Here is a 27,721-nt window from a genome sequence, read left to right as displayed (position 1 = left end):
GAAGGATGTCATTAAACGAGAAAGAGTGCAGTGAAGATTTACGAGGATGTTGCTACGATGAGGGCCTGAGCTATCGGGAGGGGCTGGCTAATCAAGGACTTTATTCCTTGAAGCACAGGAGGGTGAGAGGTAACCTTACACGTGTATAAAATCACGAGGGAATAGATCGCGTAAATGCACAGAATATTTTTCCGCAGGATAGATGAAGGAACTAGAAGGCATAGCTTACGGTCAGAGTGCTAAGCTTTAATAGCGATCCAAAAGGCAGCCTTTGAACCACAGAGGGTGATGAGCATGCAAAATGAGCTATCATAAGTAGTGCAACAATGACAGACACAAAAAGCTGGAGTAACTCAGCAGGACGGGCAGCATCTGTGGAGAGAAGGAATGGGTGGCGTTTTGGGTCTGAAGGGTCTCAACCCGAAACGTCACCCATTCCTTCTCAACAAAGATGCTGCCTGTCCCACTGAGTTACTCCAGCATTTTGTGTCCAATATCTTTTTGCTTCCTTTTGTTGTTCAACCAAATACGTGAAGGGAAATACTGTAAAATTCTGATATTCTGGCATCCAGCTTGTTAGTTCAGAATATAAATGGGAGTCTTGAGAGCAAGCACGGTCTGTGGCTGAAACACCAAATGTTTGAAAAGTGGGTAGGGTTGCAGTCAGAGACTGGCGTGCTTTATATTACCTGCTGCCTTTAAACACACTGGGGTTTTTTAAAATTGCGCAACATGGTGAAAATAGTGAAATAGGAGTGTTTCGAGTATGACAGTAACATCCAATCGTCTAGAAAATCTGGTGGTCTGAAGCAAGCAAAGTACCAAAGGTGCACAATTATCAGAGTTCAGATGCAAGCTCTGAGAGTTGCAGAACAGAGAGATTCAGAAATTTCAGCACATGGTTCCCTCAAAGTGACAGGTCAGGTAGACAGGGTGGTGAAGGAAGGGACTGCAAATGCTGGTTTATACCGAAATAGACAAAATGCTGGAGTAACTGAATAAATTTCCGAAGAAGGGAAGAAGGGTTTCTGAAGAAGGTATTTGACCCAAAACATCACTTTTTCCTTTTCTCCTGAGATGCTGCCTGATCAGTTGAGCTATATGCCAGCATTTTTTGTCTATCTAGGGTGGTGATGGAGTTTTGCATCGTTGTTTTCATTGAGTACAAAAGTTGGCACATGTGAGACCACACCTGGAGTATTGCTTGCAGTTCTGGCCACCCATCGATCGGAAGGATGTCACTAAGCTGGAAAGCGTGCAGGAGAGATTTACACCAGGAAGTTACCTGGGCTTGCGTGTTTGAGTTAGGAGAGGTTGGAACTTGTTTCTTGGGAGAGCAAGAGGCTGAGGGGTGGCCCTGGAAGTGCATAAATCACAAGGGGCACGGATAAAGTGATGATAGCTCAGTCTTTTCCCCAGGCTCAAAGAATCCAAAACTAGATGGCACATACTTAATGTAAAAGGCGAGAGATTTGAGAGGCACCACAGTGGCAATTTTTTTCACTCAGAGGATAGACTGATCGAGCTGCTAGATGAAACTATGGAAGTGGATATAATTACAACTTTTAACAGATGTACAGAGAGGAAATGTTTTGAGGGATGTGCGCCAAATGGGACTAGTCCAATATGGCAATGTGGTCGGCATGGACATGGTGGGCCGAAGGGCCTGTCTCCATGCTGCACAATTCAATAAATCAATGATGCACACCACAAATGGTTTATAATATTCCAGAAGATAAAATAAATATTGTAAATTACAAAATTAATCATCACAGCAACAGAGCAGAAGGACTCAAATTACAGAATTTTAAGGTAAAACTGACGTCCAATTCTACCTCATCTCTCACTAGTTGCTGCTCAATTATCCTTTAGAGCAAAAAAAAATTATTGGTCTTAAATCTCACATTGAACATCTTTCAAAAATACGAGTTATGACTAATGCCTGCCTTTCATCATCTATCCTGAAAAAGTAATTTCTGAATTTAAAGGCAAAGATGGGGGAGATTTAAAACATTTCCCAGTTTTTCGCTCAACCTTTTTGCTGGTCATTAAGATAAGCACAAGAATATTTTTTCTTCTTTTCTGTTCCAAGGATGGTTCTTTAATCTGAAAAAAGGTTTCGCTTCTTTTCCAGCATTTTGTGTTTTTGTACAAGAGTGAGTGACTGGACTCGTAAGCAAGTCAAACTTCATGGAGCTCAGAAGATTCCATTCTCTAGAGTACATGAAGAGAGAATTTCAACATTGGTCAACTGGTGCCAGTTCAAAAGTATAGCCAATTTCACCATTGTGATTCCACGCTTGGAACCCAGTACCTGGGCCATGGGAGTCAAGGAACGATATGCTCTAGAAGAAGGTCCTTCGGCCCATGAAGTCACAACAATCACCCATTTATAACAATCATTGGCAAGGCCACCAGCATAGTCAAGCAAGAGTCTCGCCCCGGTCACTCCCTCTCCAATCAGGCAAGAGGCACAGAAGCGCAAAAACACATACCTCCCGATTCAGGGACAGTTTCTTCCCATCTATTATCAGGCAAATGAACCATCCCATCAACAGCTATGAGATTAGTCCTGAGCTACCATCTACCTCCAGTGGAGACCCTCAAACGAGCTTTAATCGGACTTTATCTTGCACCAAACGTTATTCCCTTTAACCTGTGCCTGTACACTGCAGAGAGTGAGATTGTAAATGTATATTGTCTTTCTGCTGACTGGATAGCTCGCAAGAAAAAACTTTTCACTGTACCTTGGCACATGTGACAATAAACAAATTAATTTCAATGTCTTTAATTCTCCCACATTTTCACCAACTGCCCACATGCGACAATTCACTGGTCAATTAACCTACCAACCCGCACATCTTTGGGACCAGAGAGGAAACGAGTGCACCCAGAGGAAAACCCATGCAGTCACAGGAAGAACGTGCAAACTCCACACACACAGCACCCAAGGTCAGGATTGAACCAGGTCTCCAGTGCGGAGGCAACAGCTCTGCTAATTGTGCTGCCTGTTATGCCACCTGCCACTCCTATGTTCACACAGCACTCCCCCTTGTCTGGTGGTGTGCAGTTAATAAAAATCTAAATTCTGCACTTGATCATGACGACCATGGATTCAGCAGAGAAACACCCCCTTCGGCGACACCAAGTCCACACTGATCATCAAATACCCTTTCTCACTAGTTCTATGTTATCCCATGTCCTAAATACTAGGGTCAATTAACCTACAAAACTGTGTGACTTTGGGATATGGGAGGGAAAGTGGAGCAAACCCACATGGTCACAGGGAGAACGTGCAGACACGGTGAGAAGTGGCAGTTCTGCCGGCTGTGCCACCCTCATGCATGCAAGATGGTACGAGCTTGCTGAGACTAGAGCTGAAATTTAACTCTTCCCACAGGTGCTCCCTGACAGTTTCCAGCATCTTCCCCTTTAATTTCCATTTGCACATTTCTCATGCAGCTGACTACTAATAGTCTAAGAAACTAATACTTGCAGAATGAACCATCACTCAAAACGCTGCCTTCAGGATTCAGGCATTAGTAATAGAATTATTAGCAACTTAATGTGCACTGAAGCTTAGCTGAAATGAATTGCAACTTTCACCTTTCAGTACTTACTGCTGACTGCCATTTATTATCCCGAAGTGAAATGGTTTCCAGTAATATGCCTACATGACACACAGAGCAAAGGACCATCATTACCTGTGGTACTGGGCTTGCAGAAACTGAAACTCATCCTTGATTCGATCACAGGAGTCCGAGGTAGTAAATTTCAACTGTTGTGCTGACTGTGATGGAGCCTTTTGTAAAAAGAGAAAAGGGATAAAAAAAATAGTTAATTGAGAGACAAAACGACTTGCAATAAAATTAGTCACGCCATCTTGCATGTGTAGAATACAGGTGCACATCAGAGTTACGGATGGCTACTTAATGGGAACATAATTGCAACAATGCACCACAGAAGGCTTGTTTCAGACTTGTTGATGCTGGTTGCTTGATTTTCCAAATCTCAGAGGAATTGCACCGTGACCAACTGATGAAATTTCATTAGCATGCCTGTCAACCAGTCTGGTCTTCTCCAGCCTCTCCGTGTTCAATGAGCAATCTTTCCTTCCTTCCTTGCCTCGAGCTTGGCTCAATCTTCAGGGTAATTTTTGTGACCACATCACACATGTCACCCTCGCCCCTTAAAGACAGCTTTTTGGAGAGAAAAAAAATCCCGCTTTAGCTCCGCCCGAATTCTCCATGGCTTTCTGCGGTCCAGAAGGAATCGACTTCCTGCTGGGCGTGGACATTATAACACCGTCTTTGTAAACAGCGAGTGATGCAAGATACTCGACTGAAAGGCTGGAGCTGAAGAACCGATATCGTCACTCAACGCTTCAACACACATGTACTTTCTTGTGAAGGTATTTCATCAGCTGGTAGCTTGGCCGACACTCTAAAAGATGCAAAGCTAATTGTGATGAAGGTAGACACAAAATGCTGGTGTAACTCAGCGGGTCAGGCAGCATCTCAGGAGAGAAGGAATGGTTGACGTATTGGGTCGAGACCCTTCTTGAGACTGTTGCTAGGGGAGGGGGCGGGACAAACAGGATGTAGTAGGAGACAGGAAGACAGTGGGAGAACTGGGAAGGGGGAGGGGAAAGAGAGGGACATGTCTACTCTTATGTTTACTTTGAAGAAGTTCTCCTCCTCTATTCGTTCTCCTCAAGCTAAATATAATCAATATATTTCCCCTTCAGCCCGCCCCATCTCCAATTGTGGAAAAATCCAAGAACATTCAATATATAGGCAATGTGAGAGAGGGGTAAAAAGGGATAATTGATTTAGACTAAGGATCCTGAGAAATAGCTGACTCGTCCATGCTCGGCTCGGCTAGAAGAAAAAAACCGCAAGAACAATTGTTTCTCTAGATTGTCTCGAGCATCGTGATTGTGAGCACTCACATTTGCATCTCACAAGCTACATGGCCACTATCTCTGTTTGTGCAGCTCCATTGAAGTTACCACACCCAAGATTACATGGACTTAGAGAATAAGTGGTAACCAAAATAACATTTATATTTTGTTATGGAAGGGATCCAAGTGGAATAAAGGATGAGAGGATTATTATATTCATAGCGATCCAAGACTTCCAAATATTTAGGTTTATTACTGTCATGTGTGCTAAGGTTCAGTGAAACGCTTGATTTTGCATGTTACCCAACATTATACATACAATCAAGTCAAACTCAAGTACAACAGATCGAGCAAAGGGGAAGATAGAGTGCAGACTACAGTTCTCAGCATTGTAGTGCATTTGTTCCAGAGACAAAGTCCAATGTCCGCAATGGGGTAGAGGTGAATTGGACAGTGCCCTGGGTTGTGGAAGGACTGATCAGAAGGGTGATGACAAAGGGGAAGGAGTTGTTACCGAGTCTGGTGGTGTGCACTTTTCAGCTTCTGTAACTTCAGCCTGACTGGAACAGGGAGAAAGAAGGAGGACAAGTCTTTGATGATGTTGCCTGCTTAGATAGTGTAGATAGAGGCAGTGGTGGGAGGTCTGGTTTTGCACGTCGGCAAATGCTAACCAGAGCTGGCAGAGAATGCAAATGACATTCACCATTGCAGCTCAGTATGCCACTATTTCCAAAGTGAAAGGTAGAAAATAACAAATAAGGCTGCACTCCAACATCGTACAGCATAGTGGACAGAAAACCAGTATTGTAATCAGTTCGGTTTATTGTCACGTGTCGAGGTACAGAGAAAAGCGTTTGTAGCATGCCAACCATCCAGTGGCAAGACAATACACGATTACAATCGAGCCATTTACAGCGTATTGATACATGATAAGGGAATAACTTTTTGTGCAAGGTAAAGCCAGTCAAGTCCGATCAAAGATGGCCGGAGGGTCACCAATGAGGTCGACAGTAGTTCAGGACTGCTCTCAGGTTGTGGTGGGATGGTTCAAAATAAGCAGTGCCGATTTCTAGCTTTCAGTGGAACCTCTGCTAAAAAAAACCCTTGGAGAGCTGTCATCACACTGGCGTGAAACACGACTGCTATCAGCCTTTGATAAGAAGTTTAGAAACCCAGCTTACAAAAAGTTCAAAGAACACGACCACTAAGCCAGCAGGTAATTTTCCATCCTGAACCGTTCATTTGCCTCTGGCTCAGTCTAACTTTCTACCCACTCTAGAGCCAGTTTATTTTTGATGCTGTTCCCTCAGAACAGCGCTTTAGCCATTGTGCAGCCCCGGTTCAGCAACTCTAAACATCTAGGAATGAAGGAGGCTGCGAAGAATGATAGACATTGCCCCCGGTCCATCACAGGTTCTGGTCTCTCCACCATCAGAGAGAACTAGGAGGTGCTGCCAGTATCAAAGAATCAGATCACTCATGCTACGCTCGTGTTATCAAGATGGTGGTACAGGAGCCTGAAAACCGCGAGCACCAGGTTCAAGAACAGCTTCTTCTCAGCAACCACCAGGCTCTTGAACTACACAATAACCACAGCAACTACGTGCCTGAAGACGGGTCTCGACCCAAAACATCATCTATTCCTTCCCACACAATTTTGACGACCTCTAAATTTGGCTTTTTGGTTACACGTCAGACTTTAGTTTTGCACAATTATGGTTACCTCGTGTCACTGATTACTTGTTGAACGATTTATTATTGCGCATTTTTTAGTTTAATGGGCCTGTTAAGCTGCAACAAGTAAGAATTTCACTTTCCATTGCCAGTACATTTGGCAATTAAACATCTTGATTCCTAAAAGAATTCAACTGAACACATGAACAGGAAAAGAACAGAACACGAAGCAAGTGTGGGCCCAGTGTGCAGAAATTGATTCATATTTTTCAATTCATCAATGAGATCACTGCATCTCAACTACAAAATTATGCCTATTCTTGTAGAAACAAGGAACTGCAGCTGCTGGTTTACAGAAACAACAGACAAAGTGCTGGAGTAATTCAGTGGGTCAGGCAGCATCACTGGACAACATGGATGAATGATGTTTTGGGTCCAGATCCTCCTTCAGTTTTTTACATCTGTAATGTGTTTCACTTAGTTTTTTTACATTTCTAAAATATGACCCAATTTTCTCTTTCACGCACTAGATTGCAAACTCTTGATGGACACATTCCCGGAAGACACATCAAAGCTATCGGAAGAAGGGTCCAGACCCAAAATGTTGTCGGTCCATTTCTCTCCACAAATGCTTCCTGACCCCTCCAGCACTTTGTGTTTCAGTCTCATATTTCATAGATATGCACTGCCAACAATCAGTCTAACAGCCTTAATTGCTCCACTTCCACTGTTATTGGCACCCTGGCAGAGTTGTTGCCTTACAGCACCAGAGACGCGTGTTCAATCCTAACTACGGGTGCTGGCTGTACAGAGTTTGTACGTTCTCCTTGTGACCAGGTGGGGTTTTTTTTTTGCCAGGGTGCTCCGGTTTCCTCACACATTCCAAGGACATGCAGGTTTGTCGGCCAAGTGGCTTCTGCAAACTGCCCCGAGTGTGTAGGACATATAACTGGAATGATAGAGAACTAGTGTACGGATGATCATTGATCAGCTCAGGCTCGGTGGGTCGTCGGGCCCATTTCCATACTGCACCAACAAACTAAATTTTAAAAAGGACGTGTCAGTAGCATGGAGATATGGAGGAATTTCTTTAGCCAGAAGGTGGTGAATCTGTGGAATTTATTGCCACAGATGGTTGTGGAGTCTAAGTCTGGGTATTTTCAAAGTGGAGATTGACAGGTACTTGATTAATAAGGCGCAGCGATAGAGTTGCTGCCTTACAGGGAATGCAGCGCCGGAGACTCAGGTTCGATCCTGACTACGGGCGCCATCTGTACGGAGTTTGTACGTTCTCCCCGTGACCTGCGTGGGTTTTCTCCGATATCTTCGGTTTCCTCCCACACTCCAAAGACGTACAGGTATGTAGGTTAATTGGCTGGGCAAATGTAAAAATTGTCCCTAGTGTGTGTAGGATAGTGTTAATGTGCGGGGATCACTGGGCGGCGCGGACCTGGTGGGCCGAAGGGCCTGTTTCCGCGCTGTATCTCTGAATCTGAAAGGGGGTCAAAGGTTACAGGGAGAATGGGGTTGTGAGGGAAAGATGGATCAAGATGTGATTGAATGGTGAAGTAGATTCAATGGGCCAAATGGCCTAATTTTGACTCCTATGACTTGTAAACCTTTGAAGACAAACTAAACAGGCAGCACGGTGGTGCAGTGGTCGAGTTGCTGCATTTCAGCCCAAAGAACTGGGTTTGATCCCGACTACGAATGCTTGCCTGTGCAGAGTTTGTACATTCTCCCCGTGACCTGCCTGGGTTTGTTCCGGGCTGTCTGTTTTCCTTCCACACTCCAAAGACGTACAGGTTTTATAGGTTAATTGGCTTGGTATAATTGTAAATTGTCCCTTGTGTGTGTTGGATAGTGTTAATGTGCGGGGATCGTTGGTCTGCACGAACTCATTGGGCCTGTTTCCGCGCTGTATCTCTAAACTAAACTAACATATTGCAATTAACAAGTAATCAACGTAAAATATTAAAGAGAACTGATTGCCCACAGAACTGTCCTGGAGACCGAACCGGGCCTTTTTTAGGTTTGGAACGCACCAAGCAGCTCGGGAGATTTGGCAGTTTTCGTTGAGGTACATCGCTGGCATTTGTGTTCACTGCTATCAGCTTGGCCTGTCGCTGTTGATTCCCTACATCTGCTACCGATACAGTGACAGGTGATGCCTCTGGAGGAATCGCTGAGGAGGAGTCACCAAACCCGACATTGAGAGCAGCAAATTAGTTTAAGTGGAGACAAGTGATTAGCCCAGAGTGCTTCAGTCATCAAGTCATTTCAACGATGCGCTCAGCCCATTAATTCCTCTCAGCTGGCCCTTAGAAGCAACACTGTCAGCACTCATTACTTATATTAGCAACCAAATCCAACCTAAATCAAGGAGGTACACAAGTAAAAAAAAAAAAAAAATCTCCATTCATTTCAAGGAAAAGCTTTCGATGAAAGGTGTCTAATGTTCAAGTGAACACCCACGGTTTGTTTCACTATCCTCTGTCCATTGGTACTCAAGTTATACCTCAGTTATAGTCTGAACCACCCATTAAAAGAAAAAGACAGCTGTGACAGAGGAAACTAATTCTTTATTCGTTTTCAAGAGATTATCTGTGACAGTATCGCGGTCTGATTAACAGCCTTGGAAACTCAGTGCGTCTGCATCTCCAGTTGCTGCAGGAGACGACTTTTGGGGGAAGAGAACAGCGACGGGATTATGGGTGGCGTCGCTATGGTTACCAGTCCACAATGTGCACCACGTCAGAGCTTCCTAGGGTAAGCCTCGACAGGTGAAGGAGAGCCTTCTGCAGGTCTCTATTTGTGTTGGATTAATGTCACAACCTCGCACAGTGCTACACTCCCAGGACCAAGTGCAAAACGCAGCTCACAGCGAGCGAACATAACATAGCAATCCAGATGAAGCACCACTTTACACTTCCGCCACCCTCCTCCGTCCGAGATGGGAAAAAAACATTTGGATTGAAGATAGACACAAAAAGCTGGAGGTACTCAGCGGGTCAGAGAGCATCTCTGGGGGAAAGGAATAGGTGACGTTCTGGGTCGACTAGTCAGGGGAAAGGGAAACAGGAGACATAGACAGTCATGTAGAGAGAGATATAGAACAAATGAATGAAAGATATGCAAAAAAGTAACGATGATAAAGGAAACAGGCCATTGGTAGCTGGAAACAGGTCATTTACTGGGTGAGAACGGAAATCTGGTAGGACTTGGGTGGGGGAGGGAGAGGAGGGAGAAAAAAAGGAGAGAAAAAAGAGAGAGCGAGAGAGAGAGATAAAATGAGAATATGCAGGGGTTACTGGAAGTTAGAGAAATCAATATTCATATCACAGGGTTGTAAGCTGCACAAGCGAAATATGAGATGCTCCAATATTCAGTTTTATTATATTTTGGGGAATTGGTAGGTCAGTCAAGAAAGGTAGAGTGGGGGGGGGGGGGGTGTGATAGGGAAAACCAGGCAAAGGATAAACTGGGTGAGTGGATAGTCAAGTAGAAACGGATGGATTTTGTGGTGGCGTCAACAATCTCGTCCTGATCTGGCACCTGGAACACTGTTGTGGCATCATATGGAGAATTAGGGGACTCGAGGATGTTTGCCGTAAAAAGCACAGACAGTTGAGAAGACTTGATTCAAGTATTAAAGTATCAGGGCAGCACGGTGGCACGACTGGTAGAGAGAGCATCCTCCTCAGTGCCACAGACCCGGGTTCGATCCTGAACTTGGGTACTGCTGGTGTGGAGTTTGCTCATTCTCCCTGATCACATGGGTTTCCTCCGGGTGCTCCGATTTCCTGCCATGTCCCAAAGACGTGTGGGTTTGTTGGTTAATAGGCCTCTGTAAATTGGCCCTTGCGTAGGGAGTGGATGAGATAAAACTAGTATCAACTGTCAGTATGATTCAGTGGGCCAATGAGCCTAAAACTAATCAAAACTAAAACTAAAACCAAAACCTATATCTAGTTTACATAAGTACAGTTATCTATAGGTGAAATGGCCCCTGCCACTGGGCAGATAACTCATATCTGGCTTTCAAGATGACCGTTTATAATTCAGTCCATCTTCATTTCTTCCACACTCATTCGATTTCTCCATTTTTTAGGATCCAATTATTGTTCTGAGGACAAGATTGTTGAAACAAGGAATTGCAGATGCATTTTTTTCAAATAAACAAAAAAAGACAAAGTGCTGGAGCAACTCAGCGGGTCAGGCAACATCCCCCGAGATAAAATGGATAGGTGACGTTTCTGGTCGGCACCCTTCTTCAGATTTTGTGGACTCTGTGTTTTCATCTGACTTTGAAAATCAAGTTTGCAATTTTAACGGAAGCATGTCGTGACAAATTTCACCTTGTCTTGAGGCTGCACAAAATGCATGTACATCATTAATCGCTGGACTTGATCAAACATACATTTTGAGCCAATACAAATCAGGATAACAACCTAAAGTCCTTCCCACCCATACACACTTTACAAAAGAGGAGATCTTATCGAAACGTATAAGATTATTAAGGGGTTGGACACGTTAGAGGCAGGATACATGTTCCCAATGTTGGGGGAGTCCAGAACAAGGGGCCACAGTTTAAGAATAAGGGGTAGGCCAATTAGAAATGAGACGAGGAAAAACTTTTTCAGTCAGAGAGTTGTGAATCTGTGGAATTCTCTGCCTCAGAAGGCAGTGGAGGCCAATTCTCTGAATGCATTCAAGAGAGAGCTGGGTAGAGCCCTTAAGGATAGTGGAGTCAGGGGGTATGGGGAGAAGGCAGGAACGGGGTACTGATTGAGAATGATCAGCCATGATCACATTGAATGGCGGTGCTGGCTCGAAGGGCCGAATGGCCTCCTGCTGCACCTATTGTCTATAAAATGTGATTGTTTGTTTCTAAAATATACAGCAGGTCAGTACTAATGCATAAAAGCTGCAGAATGGTGCGAAGGAACTATTCAATAGAGAGGAACAAGGAACCAGTCCACCCCATCACATTTTGAAGGCCCATGAGAGTAGAGAACAAAACATTCACGCACTGCGCCAATAGTTGTGTCAGATTGTCCCTTTTTGTTTAAAAATGTTTTGACCCTTGGTTTTCATATTTTAACAGAAACCATTCAGTGGTTCGCCCCCTTCACCCCAACAGGGAGGCTTGGTGGTGTAGTGGTAGAACTGCTGCCTGACAGCGCCGGAGACTCAGGTTTGATCCTGACTACAGATGCCCTCTGTGCTGAGTGTGTACATTCTCCCCGTGACCTGAGTGGGATTTTTTTCCCCGGGATCTCCAGTTTCCTCCCACACTCCAACGACGTACAGGTTTGTAGGCTGAATGGCTCGGTAAAATTGTAAATTGTGCCTCGTGTGTGTCGGATAGTGTTACTGTGCGGTGCAGACTCGGTGGGCCCTAGGGCCTGTATCGCATTGTATCTCAAAATTAAACTAAAACTAAACATTAGATCGATCCTGTGACTAGTGGTGTGCCTCAGGGTCTGATGCTGGGCCCGATGCTGTTTGTCATCTACATCAATGATTTGGATGAGAACATACAGGGCAAGATTAGCAAGTTTGCAGATGAAACAAAGGTGGGTGGTTTTGCAGATAGTGAAGATGGTTGTGAAAGATTGCAGCAGTATCTGGATCGATTGGCCAGGTGGGCTAAGGAATGGTTGATGGAATTTAATACAGAGAAGTGTGAGGTGTTGCATTTTGAGATATGTAACAAGGGCAGGATCTCCACAGTGAATGGTAGGCCTCTGGGGAGTGTCGTAGAGCAGAGGGATCAAGGAACGCAGGTGCATGGTTCCTTGAAGGTCGAGTCGCAGGTAGATAAGGTGGTCAAAGGCTTTTGGCACATTGACCTTCAGAGTATACAAGTTGGGAGGTCATGTTGCAGTTGTACAAGAGGTTGGTGAGACCGCATTTAGAATATTGTGTAAGAAGGAACTGCAGATACTGGTTTAAACCAAAGATAGACACAAAAAGCTGGAGAACTCAGTGGGACAGGCAGCATCGCTCGAGAGAAGGATTGGGTGACGTTTCGTGTCAGGACCCTTCTTGTGTTCCATTCTGAGCACCATGTTATAGGAAAGATATTGTCAAGTTTGAAAGGGTTCAGAGAAGATTTACGAGGATGTTGCCAGGACCAGAGGGTGTGAGCTACAGGGAGAGCTTGAGCAGGCTGGGTCTCTATTCCTTGGAGCTCAGGAGGATGAGAGGTGATCTTATAGAGGTGTACAAAATTATGAGAGGAATAGATCGGGTAGATGCACAAAGTCTCTTGCCCAGAGTAGGGGAATTGAGGACCATAGGATATTGGTTCAAGGTGAAGGGGAAAAGATTTAATAGGAATCTGAGGGGTAACTTTTTCACCCAAAGGGTGGTGGGTGTATGGAACAAGTTGCCAGATGAGGTAGTTGAGCCTGAGACTATCCCAACGTTTAAGAAACAGTTAGACAGGTCCATGGATAGGACAGGTTTGGAGGGATATGGATCAAGCGCAGGCAGGTGGGACTAGTGTAGCTGGGACATGTTGGTCGATGTGGACAAGTTGGGCCACACTGTACGACACAAAACGCTGGAGTAACTCAGCGGGACAGACATCATCTCTGGAGAAAAGGAATGGGTAACGTTTCGGGTCGAGAAAAACCAGCATCTGCAGTTCCTTCCTACATAAAACTAAACATCATTCTTCAGAGGTGAACTCAAGATTCCATACCTTTAAGCACAAGACCCAGGCACACCCAATGAGCACGTACAAATTCTGAGGAATGCAGCGATACGGGAAAACACTTGACATTTCAATCGTCAAGCCGGCACAGTCTACGTTTATAACAGAGATTGGACAATTTAATTTCAGCAAACCATGCAAAACATTTTAACAGAGCGTATTGGGAAAATTATTCAGAAACATTCATTTGAGCCAACTAAGTATCAAATCACCTGCCTGGAGCGCCACTAATTGCCCACAGTGGAGCATTCACAGGTACAGATGTCAAGGACTCTCGAAACAATCGCAGTGAGGCACGGTGTTGAATTCAACATTGACGGGAAGTTACAGTAGATTCTGAAGTGGATAGACCTGGCAACCTTAATTACAGTCGTTTGCATCCGAGCAGTCCAGAATCCTTGCATTTACATAGCACCTTTCATAAGATGCTTTTCTGAAGCTGCCAAACTTAACTCAAATAGTTCCGAACCAGAGTCATGTTAGAAACAGCAGTCAATTTGCACAGATGTGGTTGCAATGTGACAACGCCCAAATTGTTTTTTAATTTCAAAATGCATAAACAAGGAATTGCAGATCGTATTTTATGAGAGGAAAAGAGCAAAAGTGCTGGAGAAACTCGGCGGGTTAGGCGGCATCCCGGGAGGGCATGATTGGCGACGTTTCGGGGTGGGACCTGTCTTCAGACCGAAGGGTCCCGACCCAAACCATCGCCTACCAATATTCCCCATGAATACTGGCTGACTTGCTGAGATACTCCAGCACTTTGTGTCTTGCTACTATTTCAATGTTAACTAATGGGCAGATATTGGCCTAGATGCTGGGAATAATTCCTGCTCTTCAAACTAATGACGCAACAGGTAAAGAGCAAAACGGCATGCGTGGAAGGAATAAAGATTGAACAGAAAAGCGGAGGAAAAGAAGAGGAGAATAATAATGAAGACGAGGACAAAAGGGCTCAGCTAGAGATGCCTTAACCTAGACTAGCTCATTCATCTTTAGCACACAAGAAATATATAACCCTGAACTTTGCTCATATTCATTATTTATAAGAATTGAAATCAATATCATCGGCGACCTTTAAATAACCTTTAAGTCCAATGTTCATATCTTCCCCCCCCCCCCCCCCCCCCCCCCCCGGTGCTGGAAGCAGCCATTACGATTACAATCAGAGTATGCCTAAACAGGTGCTGCCATGTGGTAATGTCAAGCTCCAACCACTTGCATAAAAATCTGCTGCTAAAACAAATATAAAAGAAATTCACACTCCAAAGAATAGCTTGCTTCACTGGTCTGCCATACTAATGCGGTTGCTGCCATTTGCAAAGTGAATGCAACTTTTTATTATCTTTAACAGGCCTGGAATACTCCTCGTTTGCAAAGGCAATTGCTTCATTAATCAAGCGTTCCATACGTGGGTCAGAAGGCCTTCAGCCCAAAGATAGACACAAAGTGGTGGAGTAACTCAGCGGGTCAGGCGGCATCTCTGGAGGCAAAGGATGATTGACGCTTCGGACTGAAGGTCCCGACCCGAAAGCCCCCTAGCCTTTGCCTCCAGAGATGCTGCCTGACCCGCTGAGTTACTCCACCACTTTGTGTCTATCTTTGTCATTAACCAGCATTTGCAGTTCTTTGCTTCTACATACAGGCCTTCATCCCTCCTTGCCCATGCCAACCAAGTTGGCATACTGGGCTAGTATTTGCCTGCAGGTGGCTCATAGTTCTCTTGAACCGTTCATGTCCATATATCTGTCCAAATGCCTTTTTTAAATATTCTCGCCATCATTTCTAGCTTTCCAAAAGGAATAGATCCTCCATGACTCCCTGATTCAGTCTGAAGAAGGGTCCCGACCCAGAACATCAGCCATCCTTTTTCTTCAGAGATGCTGCTTGACCTACCGAGTTACTCCGGCACTTCATGTCTATCTTTGGTATAAACCAGCATCTGCAGTTTCTTTTGACACACTCCCCGATTCACTTTTCCATCTCCACAAATGCCAACTCCCATGTTCACCGTACCCTTCCATACAAGTTGCTCCACCCGTCTCACTACTTCTGCCCTTTACACCCCCCAGGGACCCAAATATCCCATCACAAGTTATAGAGGTAGATTTAGGCCATTCGGCCCATTGTGTCCAATCCCCCAATCAATCAAGGGTGATCGCTGCCTCCGAATCCCATTTTCCGGCCTTTTCCCCATAACCCTTGACACCCGTTCTAATCAAGGATTTGTCCAACTCTGCCTTAAAAATATCCACTTACTTGGCCTCCACAGCCCTCTGTGGCAATGAGTTCCACAGATAACTACTCTGACTAAAGAGGTCCCCCCCCCCACCTCCCCACCCTCCTCCTTTCTAAAAGAACACCCTTTAATTCTGAGGCTATGACCTCTAGTCCGATATTCTCCAACCAGTAGAAACATCCTTTCCACATCCACTCTATCCATGCCTTTTCATTATTCTGCACATTTCAATGAGGTCGCCCTCAACCTTCTAAACTCCAGCGTGGAGAGGCCCAGTGCTGTCAAACGCTCAACATATGCTAGGATGAAGCAAAGACTCGCTTCTAGCTCTTGCACTGATGTGCACCACATTCAGAGGTTATAAAGTTATGTCCTCCACATTGGTTAAGGAGACATCAAAGCCCATCAAATGTGTAGCACATCAAATTGGATTTAGGATCTTTGCTGACTGTCAATAAAAAGCAGTTTACAAAATACAGTCTGATTTGCAACTATCTTAACTTAGACTAAAGGTATACCTGAGCCTCCCCTGTCCTAATAATTCGCCACACTGTTCCTAAACTTCCCTTCGTCCCAACGATCATGAGAGGAATAGATTGAGAAGATGCACAGTCTCTTGCCCAGAGTAGGTGAATCAAGGACTAGAGGCTCTCTGGGTTCAAGGTGAAGGGGAAAAGATTTAATAGGTGTCTGAGGGGTAATGTTTTTCACACAAAGTGTGGTGGGTGTATGGAACAAGCTGCCATAGGAGATAGGGAGGTAGATGCCAGTTGAGGCTGGGACCATCCCAAAGTTTAAGCAGTTAGACAGGTACATGGATAGGACCGGTTCGGAGGGCAATGGACCAAACGCAGACAGGTGGGACTAGTGTAGCTGAGACACGTTCAGGTGTGGGAAAGTTGTGCTGAAGGGCTTCTGTTTCCACATTGTATCACTCCATGACTCTAATGACCAACCCAAGCTCAAGGAACAGCATTCACCTTCCCACAAGGACGATTCCAATGATAGGTCAGCAACCTATTATGTGCTCTGTTTCTCTCCATTGGTGCGAGCTGATCGGGTGAATATTAGCAGTGGCATAGTGCCGCAGCTGGTAGAGCCGCTGCCTAACAGGACCAGAGACCAGTATTCGATCCGGACCTCTGTTGCTGTCTGTGCAGTGTTTGCACATTCTCCACGTGACTGCGTGGGTTTCCTCCAGGTGCTTGGGTTTCCCCCCACATCTCAAAGACTTGAGGGGTGCAGGTTAATTGGCCTCTGTAAAGTGCCTGTGTGTAGGGAATGGATGCAAAAGTCGGGTAACAGAACTATTGCAAAAGGTTGATCGATGGTCAGGATGGACTCGATGGGCTGAAGGACGTATTTCCATGCTGTATTAATCTATTTACAGAATAATCTTATTTCAGATATCCAGTAAGTACTGTGTTTTCTATCTCTGTTCCAGCATTGTTTTCTCCTCTCTTGTTTAGCTCCTCCTTACATCTTCTCTACACAGATCAGGTAGATCTAATAATACTTTCCTACTGTTGTGTGATCCATCTCTTCGGCTTACTAACCCATCACAGATATTACATTTGTCCCCCCACCCCCCTCCCCCAGCAATTTGAAATATGTTTAATATCCAACATTTTCTGCTGCATTATCTGCATGGGACGCCAGCAATCTTTGTGCTTTCTCAGTCTACGGTAGGGGGGTGGTTGTAAAGCTACTGCCTTGCAGAGCCAGAGACCTGGGTTCGATCCTGACATGGGGTGGTCTGTCTGTCTGGAGATTGGATGTACCTCCCGTGACCTGCGTGGGTTTTCGATTTCCTCCCACACTCCAAAGGCGTACGGTTTTGCAGGTTAATTGGTTGCTATAAAAATGTTAAAATTGTCCTCAGTGCGTGTGGGGTAGTGTTAATGCGCGGGGATCACGGGTCGGTGCGGACTCGGTGAGCCGAAGGGCCCGTTTCCACGCTGTATCTCCCATCTAAACTACTGGAGCTTGGACAGAGTTCTGCATTGTTATCATCTAACGCAACTCAACACACTGCCACTGACTGCAAATGCCTTTTAATGTGTGAATGACTTTTAATTCCGTTCAGTGAAGCTGGAAATATTTTGTCGACCTCCATAAACCCTCCAGCAAGCAGAGCACACCGTTAAGTGACCAGAACTGTGAATAGGTAACAAATGAGGAAGAAAGTCCAAGGTTCAGCCAAGTCTGGAATGCAAACACTTAAAAGAATTCAGTAAACCACTTGCCGAAGCTTCGCAGTTGATTTCAACTTTCATTTCTCCATTGAGTTTATTTCCATCATTTTGGTTTTAAAAGGACAGAAAGCATCGATTGTAGACATTGATTTCCACTAATGCTGGGCCCATTGAAATGAATGCCCTCGATAGGCAGCTTTAATAAAGCTTTAATCCAGCATGAACAATACATCGATTTAACTCCAGAATTGCTGCGGCTTCATAATCGCAATATCAAAATAGAACGGAGATCAGACAGGCTTCCGAGCCCTTCAAATGCGTTCCTTTAAATCACAGCTGATCAATAACACAACTCAATATTATTATGGCCATAAACCTTGGGTTAAAAATCTGTCCATTCTTGATTAAAAATTAACAGTTGACTTGACTCCAATTACAATTTGCAATAGTTGAGAGTTTTTCCACCCTCTGAACATAGGTCAGTTTCCCCAATTCTACTCCAGAAAAGGCCCAAATTAATTTCTAGAATAATTTTGTTCGCATCGAACTCCAAACAGCAAAAAAAAAAAGGCAAATGACATTTCTCGTATGTTGCAAAACATACTTGGCTAATAAAGTATAATTGTGAAAAGCCCATCCCAACAGGTACCATTAAGGTCTTGAAAATTGTATCAAATAATACCTTCAAATGTGAAATGCCTGCGATATTCCAGAGACAATTCTAGTCTGTGAAACCCCACTAATTTCCTCTTCAACATCCAGTTACTTCTTTGGGAAATATACACCTTCCTTCCTCCTCCAAAAGCAAAGCATCCTTCCCAATATCATGCCCAGGACTGCTCCGCTGCTCGGTCTGGCCAGTTCAGGGCTTTGTGGAGCTCAGCTTCCACTCCCTGCACCCCCAGGCAGCACGGAGGCGCAGCGGTAGAGTTGCTGCCTTACAGCGAAAGCAGCGCCGGAGACTCAGGTTCGATCCTGACTACGGGCGTCGTCTGTATGGAGTTTGTACGTTCTCCCCGTGACCTGCGAGGGTTTTCTCCGAGATCTTCGGTTTCCTCCCACACTCCAAAGACGTACAGGTATGTAGGTTAATTGGCTGGGTACATGTAAAAATTATTCCTAGTGTGTGTAGGATAGTGTTAAGGTGCGGGGATCGCTGGGCGGCGCGGACTCGGTGGGCCGAAGGGCCTGTTTCCGCGCTGTATCTCTAAATCTAAAATCTAAACCAAGTTAATTCATTACCCTCCCATGCTGTCTTTTATTATTGTTCAAGAACTTCAGAAGAGATTACTGTGAGTTTGGTCTTCAGATCAACATGGAAGGACTGATAGGACAGTTACCTGCATTGTTGCCTCTTGCTGTGTGGTAGAAGAACATGGCTGAGAGTGGGGAAAGCAATAAATCACAAGTATTTCTCTTCCCCACACGACCCACCCCAAGGGGAATCTGTTTACTTTGCAAGCACACGAAAACTAACTTCAGCCCCAATTCAGGACTTTAAGTTTAACTGTGACATACCCATTAATTTGCTGCTGGAGGACAAGGCTTGTCATTTTGTATGTCATTCTACAGCGTCTGCTCTTGTCCAGCAAGTGTGTGTTGGATAAAATCATCCTAAATTCACCACCACAGAAACCAGTGGCAGATTCCACAATCCAATCAATACTTTTAACTCCCCTTTCATCAGTAATGTTACACCAGCATCTTACCTTCAACGAGAGGCACTTTGCTCTTCAGCAAACTGAAGGCAACCTGCACTTAAACCTAACATAACCTGGGTGATCTTCATTTATTGTCCCACTCGATTAGTCCCCCTGCCAATGACGGAAAGCCCCAAGCAACACCAGAATTTACAGATTTCACAAGAGCTAAATGTGTAGGAAGGAACTGCAGATGCTGGTTTACACCGAAGATAGGCGCAAAATGCAGGAATGACTCAACGGGACAGGCAGCATCTCTGGATAGAAGGAATGGGAAACTTCACCCATTCTTTCCATCCAGAGATGCTGCCTGTCCTGCTGAGTTATTCCAGCATTTCGTGTATATCAAAAAGAGCTAAATGCACAATTGTCTTGCTTAGTTTTCCATTCTACCTGGGTATTTCCAAAACCGAGGGATAAAGTCAAGTCGGAACACCATAGGCACAAGGATAGGACAATCTGGATGGAGGTGACTGGAGACCCTACAGCAGCCTGGGGCTCACCAAGGTCGGGCGCTGCTCCCGAAGACAGAGCGCAAGGACTGGATGTTGAAAATAGCACCAAAACCTGGCGACTCTTGCATGCAGTCTCAGTGGACTATTTCTGTGCTCGTTGTACTAATCGGGGATTGTGCTCGAGTATGGCAATACTGAACTGCATGCAAAAAAGAAAGAATTTCACTGAACATCTGTACATTTGACAATAAAGAACCATTGATCTACAGTTTGCATGTTATTAAACCTCTCCTGCCAATTGATAATCCATATAATATCCATCCAAAAACCTGGATCCAAACCCTCTCTCCTGTGGATTGAGGTAATTACTCAAGCAATTCAATTGATTGTGCCGGGGAACTCTTTCAGAAATTCACCTCTTTACTGGCTCAGTCTGCAAATATTAAATTGAAATTTAACCCGAACATCAATCCCCTCATTTAAATGTACATGACATTCTCTTCACTGGAATCACGTTGACACTGCTCATTGCAAAAAGATTTCTCAAATATTTTAAAAACTTAAGAGCAAGGGGCAAGCAATTCCAAAATGGCCAAACAGCACCAAGATGCATTGTCTTTTAATAATCCTGCACTGTGAGATTAGCCAAATCCATGGGTGGCATAGCGGTAGAGTTGCTGCCTCACAGCGCCAAAGACTCAGGTTTGATCCCGTGTACGGGTGCTGTCTGTAGGGAGTTTGTACATTTTCCCCGTGACCTGCGTAGGTTTTGGGAAGCTCCAGTTTCCTCCCACAGGCCAAAGATGTAGAGTTTTGTAGGCTAATTGGTTTGGTTAAAATTGCAAATAGTCCTTAGTGCGTGGGAGCGTTAGTGTGCTGGTCGGTGCAGACCCGGTGGGCCGAAGGGCCCGTTTCCACGCTGTATCTCTAAACTAAACTAAAATCCAGCCCGTGAAAAAGACCCACATTATAAAAACCTTTAAACTGTGAGCAAAACACATCTTTGAACAGAGAGGTGAAAGTCATTACAGTAGTCTAAAAGATCCTTCCTACATGCCAAACTCATTATCAACATTTAAGCCTTGCCTTGAAAACCCAGTTTAAGATAAATGCACCACCTTTCACCACCTTTCTTCTCCCCCCCCCCCCCCCACCCCCCTGCAATCCTTGTATCATGCTGCACTAAAAACACATTTCTTCTGGTTTGCCTTCCTCCTTAAAAAAAAAGATAAAGGTATCATGGGTTGGTGTTTTGCCCAAATATGTACGCCCTCTTACTATTAATTGGCAGGGTGAAGCAGCAGAGATTCAATATATCATATCATATATATCATCATATCATCATCATATCATATATCTACAGCCGGAAACAGGCCTTTTCGGCCCTCCAAGTCCGTGCCGCCCAGTGATCCCCGTACATTAACACTATCCTACACCCACTAGGGACAATTTTTACATTTACCCAGCCAATTAACCTACATACCTGTACGTCTTTGGAGTGTGGGAGGAAACCGAAGATCTCGGAGAAAACCCACGCAGGTCACGGGGAGAACGTACAAACTCCTTGCAGTGCAGCACCCGTAATCAGGATCGAACCTGCGTCTCCGGCGCTGCATTCGCTGTAAAGCAGCAACTCTACCGCTGCGCTACCGTGCCGCCCTGATATCGTCCTGATCGTCGTAATACCCAATATTAAAATTACAGTAGCAATCATAAATCTCATGTTACATTTTGTGGTAGTGATGAAGCGAGACTAGCATGGCCTTTTTGTGGCATAAATCTGATTAATAGCATCTTAGGAATTGCTTACAACCCTTCATTTTGACATTCTCGTGAAATGGCTATCATCAACATCTGCTCCAAGAAGAATTACCTCCGCAACTATGCAACTATGCAATCAAAATGGCAACCACACTCTGGTAAATAAAGGTCATTCAACAGCTGTTGTTATAGTAGAAAGCAATCTTAAAATACTTTGTCATCTCTTTTTTGCACCATTTGATGATATCTTAATTAGTTAGCCTGCTTGGTTCCCACGTATTGTACTGTTTTCTCGAAGTCTTTCTTAGTATAAACCTGGCAGGAGACATTTGATGACTGATGTCATCCTCTATCCATGCATGAAAGTAAAAGCAGTAACAAATAACTAAAGCCCATGGGCCCAAGCTGAGCTTGTAAACACGCCAGCCCTTCGCAAGGGGAACCTACAGTACACAGTAGGGCGGCACAGTGGAGCCGTTGCCACACAGCACCAGAGACTCGGGTTCGATCCTGAATACAGGTGCTGCCTGCACAGAGTTTTCACATAATCCCTGTGACCACATGGATTGTCCCTGGGTGCTCCGGTTACCTCCCACATCCCAAAGACGTGCAGGTTTGTAGATTAATTAGCTTTGTAAATTGCCCCTAGTGCGTCAGGAGTGGTTGAGAAACTGGGATAACACAGAACTTGCGAACAGATGATCATTGGTCTGTAGGGACTCGGTGGGCCAAAGGGACTGTTTCCACGCTGTACCTCTAAACATAACCTAAACCAAAACCCAAGGCAAAATGCCTCTTCCGAGGACCCTTGCGCACACGCACATTAAGCAATAGAGAACACAACGTTATGAGGCAGGCGGTTACTCATCTCAGATGTCTTTACATGACGAGATTGCGTGACCATTTCAAGGCATTTAAAAGTCCACCACATTGCTACATGGCTGGTGTCACATGAGCCCGAACGACATGAGTCAACCAGATGAATTTTTACAATTCAGCAGTTTTGCAATAGTCTTTAAATCTACTCGTTTCATTTTGTTAACATTACAGACTAACAACCAATTTTAAGTTCCACAGGGCTGGATTTGTCCCTCTGCTTCTGGACATAAACCGCAGCATGCAAACAAATACTCCTCTTAAATCTATGATTAAGAACAAAGATAATTGAAAACATTTCAGCATCAATGTGTGCATATTTACTAACAATAGAACTCAAGAATCTTCTGGATGTATCGAGTAAATTAACTCTATTGATTGCTTCAAAGGAAAATCCCAAACTTAACAATTGCCTTTGGTGCAAGCACCCATTCCAGAGTGAATTTAGGCTAACCACGTAATGTAGTGACCCTGCACGTTCTCAAGACCTACCTAGAACACTTTTCATTGCTACTTATAACATCAGAGTCATACGGAGTGGGAACAGGCCCTTCGGCCCAACTTGGTCATTCCGACCAACGTGCTCCATCTATACTTGTCCAACCTGCTTGCGTCTTGAGCAGGAGAATGAGCTTCCCCACACAGAACCATTTCTCTTGGCTTTCCAAGATGCCATTGGCAGACCCTGTACTGCAAACAGCAATTGATGCGAAAGGAATGGTTAACTTTAAATCTGATGGTTACAGTTTTGCAAACTGAAAAAAAAGACATGGTTAGGAAGGCATGTGGAACTCGGTCAAACTCAGCCATGACCTGGGGGAATGGTGGAACAACTCACAGAACGGCCCTATGTTCATTTCAGAAAATATCCAAAAACATTTCTCACTTTTTTCCCAGCTACCCTGTGATGAGTATTCAGTTTATTTCAGTTGAGAGATGCAGCGCGGAAACAGGCCCTTCAGCCCATCGAGTCCTCGCCGACCAGCGCGTACTAACTATCCGACACACAAAATTTACACTTATACCACGTCAATTAACCTACAAACCTGTACATCTTTGGAGTGTGGGAGGAAACGGAAGATAATAGACAATAGACAATAGGTGCAGGAGTAGGCCATTCAGCCCTTCGAGCCAGCACCGCCATTCAATGCGATCATGGCTGATCACTCTCAATCAGTGCCCCGTTCCTGCCTTCTCCCCATACCCCCTCACTCCGCTATCCTTAAGAGCTCTATCCAGCTCTCTCTTGAAAGCATCCAACGAACTGGCCTCCACTGCCTTCTGAGGCAGAGAATTCCACACCTTCACCACTCTCTGACTGAAAAAGTTCTTCCTCATCTCCGTTCTAAATGGCCTACCCCTTATTCTTAAACTGTGGCCCCTTGTTCTGGACTCCCCCAACATTGGGAACATGTTTCCTGCCTCTAATGTGTCCAATCCCCTAATTATCTTATATGTTTCAATATGATCCCCCCTCATCCTTCTAAATTCCAGTGTATACAAGCCCAATCGCTCCAACCTTTCAACATACGACAGTCCCGCCATTCCGGGAATTAACCTAGTGAACCTACGCTGCACGCCCTCCATAGCAAGAATATCCTTCCTCAAATTTGGAGACCAAAACTGCACACAGTACTCCAGGTGCGGTCTCACCAGGGCCCGGTACAACTGTAGAAGGACCTCTTTGCTCCTATACTCAACTCCTCTTGTTACGAAGGCCAACATTCCATTGGCTTTCTTCACTGCCTGCTGTACCTGCATGCTTCCTTTCATTGACTGATGCACTAGGACACCCAGATCTCGTTGAACTCCCCCTCCTCCTAACTTGACACCATTCAGATAATAATCTGCCTTTCTATTCTTACTTCCAAAGTGAATAACCTCACACTTATCTACAATAAACTGCATCTGCCATGTATCCGCCCACTCACACAACCTGTCCAAGTCACCCTGCAGCCTTATTGCATCTTCCTCACAATTCACACTACCCCCCAGCTTAGTATCATCTGCAAATTTGCTAATGGTACTTTTAATCCCTTCGTCCAAGTCATTAATGTATATCGTAAATAGCTGGGGTCCCAGCACCGAACCTTGCGGTACCCCACTGGTCGCTGCCTGCCATTCCGAAAGGGACCCATTTATCCCCACTCTTTGCTTTCTGTCTGTCAACCAATTTTCTATCCATGTCAGTACCCTACCCCCAATACCATGTGCCCTAATTTTGCCCACTAATCTCCTGTGGGACCTTGTCGAAGGCTTTCTGAAAGTCGAGGTACACCACATCCACTGACTCTCCCCTGTCAATTTTCCTAGTTACATCCTCAAAAAATTCCAGTAGATTTGTCAAGCATGATTTCCCCTTCGTAAATCCATGCTGACTCGGAATGATCCTGTTACTGCTATCCAAATGTTCAGCAATTTCGTCTTTTATAATTGACTCCAGCATCTTCCCCACCACTGATGTCAGACTAACTGGTCTATAATTACCCGTTTTCTCTCTCCCTCCTTTCTTAAAAAGTGGGATAACATTTGCTATCCTCCAATCCACAGGAACTGATCCTGAATCTATAGAACATTGAAAAATGATCTCCAATGCTTCCACTATTTCTAGAGCCACCTCCTTAAGTACCCTGGGATGCAGACCATCAGGCCCTGGGGATTTATCAGCCTTCAGTCCCATCAATCTACCCAAAACCATTTCCTGCCTAATGTGGATTTCCTTCAGTTCCTCCATCACCATTTGGGAGATTGTGTGTATCTTCCTCAGTGAAGACAGATCCAAAGTAACGGTTTAACTCGTCTGCCATTTCTTTGTTCCCCATAATAAATTCCCCTGCTTCTGTCTTCAAGGGACCCACATTTGCCTTGACTATTTTTTTCCTCTTCACGTACCTAAAAAAACTTTTGCTATCCTCCTTTATATTATTGGCTAGTTTACCCTCGTACCTCATCTTTTCTCCCCGTATTGCCTTTTTAGTTAACTTTTGTTGCTCTTTAAAAGAGTCCCAATCCTCTGTCTTCCCACTCTTCTTTGCCATGTTATACTTCCTCTCCTTATTTTTTATGCTGTCCCTGACTTCCCTTGTCAGCCACAGGTGTCTCTTACTCCCCTTAGAGTCTTTCCGCCTCTTTGGAATAAATTGATCCTGCAACCTCTGCATTATTCCCAGGAATACCTGCCATTGCTGTTCTACCGTCTTCCCTGCTAGGGCCTCCTTCCAGTCAATTTTGGCCAGCTCCTGCCTCAGTAATCCCCTTTGCTATACTGTAATACTGACACTTCCGATTTTCCCTTCTGCCTTTCCATTTGCAGAGTAAAGCCCACGTGGTCACGGGGAGCAAGTACAATCTCCGTACAGACACCACCCGTAGTCGGGATCGAACCCGGGTCTCCGGCGCAGTAAGCCAGCAATGCTACCACTGTGCCAATAATGCATAAATAATGGTCACTTGACATTGGTGCCTTTAGAACCCTCCCCCGAAGGATGAATGCTGTCAGGTGGGAAAAGGAGGTAACCCTTGAGGGGAAGTGGCATCCAACACAGATTCTAGCTACCGGGTACCAATTTACTTGGCAGCAATTTGTTTGAAAAGTCACCGAGATTGGTCCGAACTGAGGGAGTGAAGTTGGACTAACCAGATCCCAAAATCAGTTTACCATGTGGTTATGCAACACCAAAATGTGTTGGAAGGAACTGCAGATTTTGGTTTATGCCAAAGATCGACATAAAATGCTGGAGTAACACAGCGGGACAGGCTGCATCTCTGGAGAAGGAATGAGTGACGTTTTGTGTCGAGACCCTTCTCCAGTCTGAAGGGTCTCTACCCAAAACGTCACCCATTCCTTATCTCCGGAGATGCTGCCTGTCCCGCCGAGTTACTCCAACATTTTTGTGATGCAACCATGCTCCACCAACAGTGTCTAATCAGATCCTAAATGATGCCCAGTCCTTCGCACTTATGACCAGAGCTATGCACATCAGAGATATCTCTTGTATGAACTTCACGAGAACAACGTTTGCCTCTTATTAGCTTCAAGCTAGGTAATTCGCTTAACATCTATATAATAAAACATTTGTTTGTTTCTGTACTACAGCCAAAATGGTACACGGTAGCGTGACAATTTTAGGCCCACCTAACTCACTGTCATCCCTTTGGTGCTAATGGAAGAAGTTTCATGGAAATCGGTGTTATATTTTAAAAGTTATTCACATTTTAAAGTTTAAAATCTATCTCCTAGGGAGGGAGGGAGGATAATGGAGGTTGAGGGGGATGGAGTGGGGGGAGGGGGAAGGGATCCTTCAAATCCAAAAGGTTCGTTTCAGCTTGCAGCGTCTGATATTAGCGACCAGCCTCGTTATTTAGATTTAGAGATACGGCGCGGAAACAGGCCCTTCGGCCCACTGGGTCCGCGCCGCCCAGCGATCCCCGCACATTAACACTATCCTACACACACGAGGGACAATTTTTACATTTACCCAGTCAATTAACCTACATACCTGTACGTCTTTGGAGTGTGGGAGGAAACCGAAGATCTCGGAGAAAACCCACGCAGGTCACGGGGAGAACGTACAAACTCCGTACAGGCGGCGCCCGTAGTCAGGATCGAACCCGAGTCTCCGGCGCTGCATTCGCTGTAAGGCAGCAACTCTACGGCTGCGCCACCGTGCTGCCCCTATTATTCTTCAGACCTCGAAACTCCCTCTTTTAGTGCCCTTATTTACACTGCAAAGCCCTTAAATTATTAACGCTCATTTTGAAGTGATACCTTTATTGACAGAGTGACTATCTAGATTGAATGCAGAATACAGCACCAGGTGCCGGGACAGGGCTGGGAGACAAACTGCACCAGATGCAGACGCAGTTGTGCAGTAATTTATTTGCGAGCGGAGTAATGGAAACAACGTGTACAGTATAAATTAGACATCAGATTCAACATCAACAGTACATCATGTACTTTCAGGCCCATAAAGTTTTGCTTTTTGTCACCGCGTGGTTACTTTACACTAGCAATGCTGGAAACAGTGTTCCGACCGGAAGCCATCTTTGCAATAATGAGTTTTGGGGATGGGGCCGGCCGCAGACATCAACAGACAGTGGATTTCACACAAATATTTTCCACAAAACACGCAGGAAGGAACTGCAGATGCTGGCTTACACTGAAGATAGACACAGAATGCTGGAGTATTTTTCA

General features: G+C 44.9%; 1 protein-coding gene across 2 annotated transcripts in view; it reads right to left on the bottom strand.

Moving 5' to 3' along the window:
• LOC144607340 (TLE family member 5-like) overlaps nucleotides 1–27,721 on the bottom strand; it is a 158,103-nt gene that overhangs the window by 104,420 nt on the left and 25,962 nt on the right. For both annotated transcript variants that reach the window (XM_078424094.1, XM_078424095.1), the window contains exon 2: nucleotides 3,705–3,802. In XM_078424094.1, the coding sequence (XP_078280220.1) occupies nucleotides 3,705–3,802 (98 nt within the window). The remainder of the gene's footprint in view (nucleotides 1–3,704; nucleotides 3,803–27,721) is intronic.

Source organism: Rhinoraja longicauda, chromosome 28, assembly GCF_053455715.1.
Source record: "Rhinoraja longicauda isolate Sanriku21f chromosome 28, sRhiLon1.1, whole genome shotgun sequence".
Classification (NCBI taxonomy): Eukaryota; Metazoa; Chordata; class Chondrichthyes; order Rajiformes; family Arhynchobatidae; genus Rhinoraja; species Rhinoraja longicauda.
This window is presented reverse-complemented; position numbering and strand designations above follow the sequence as displayed.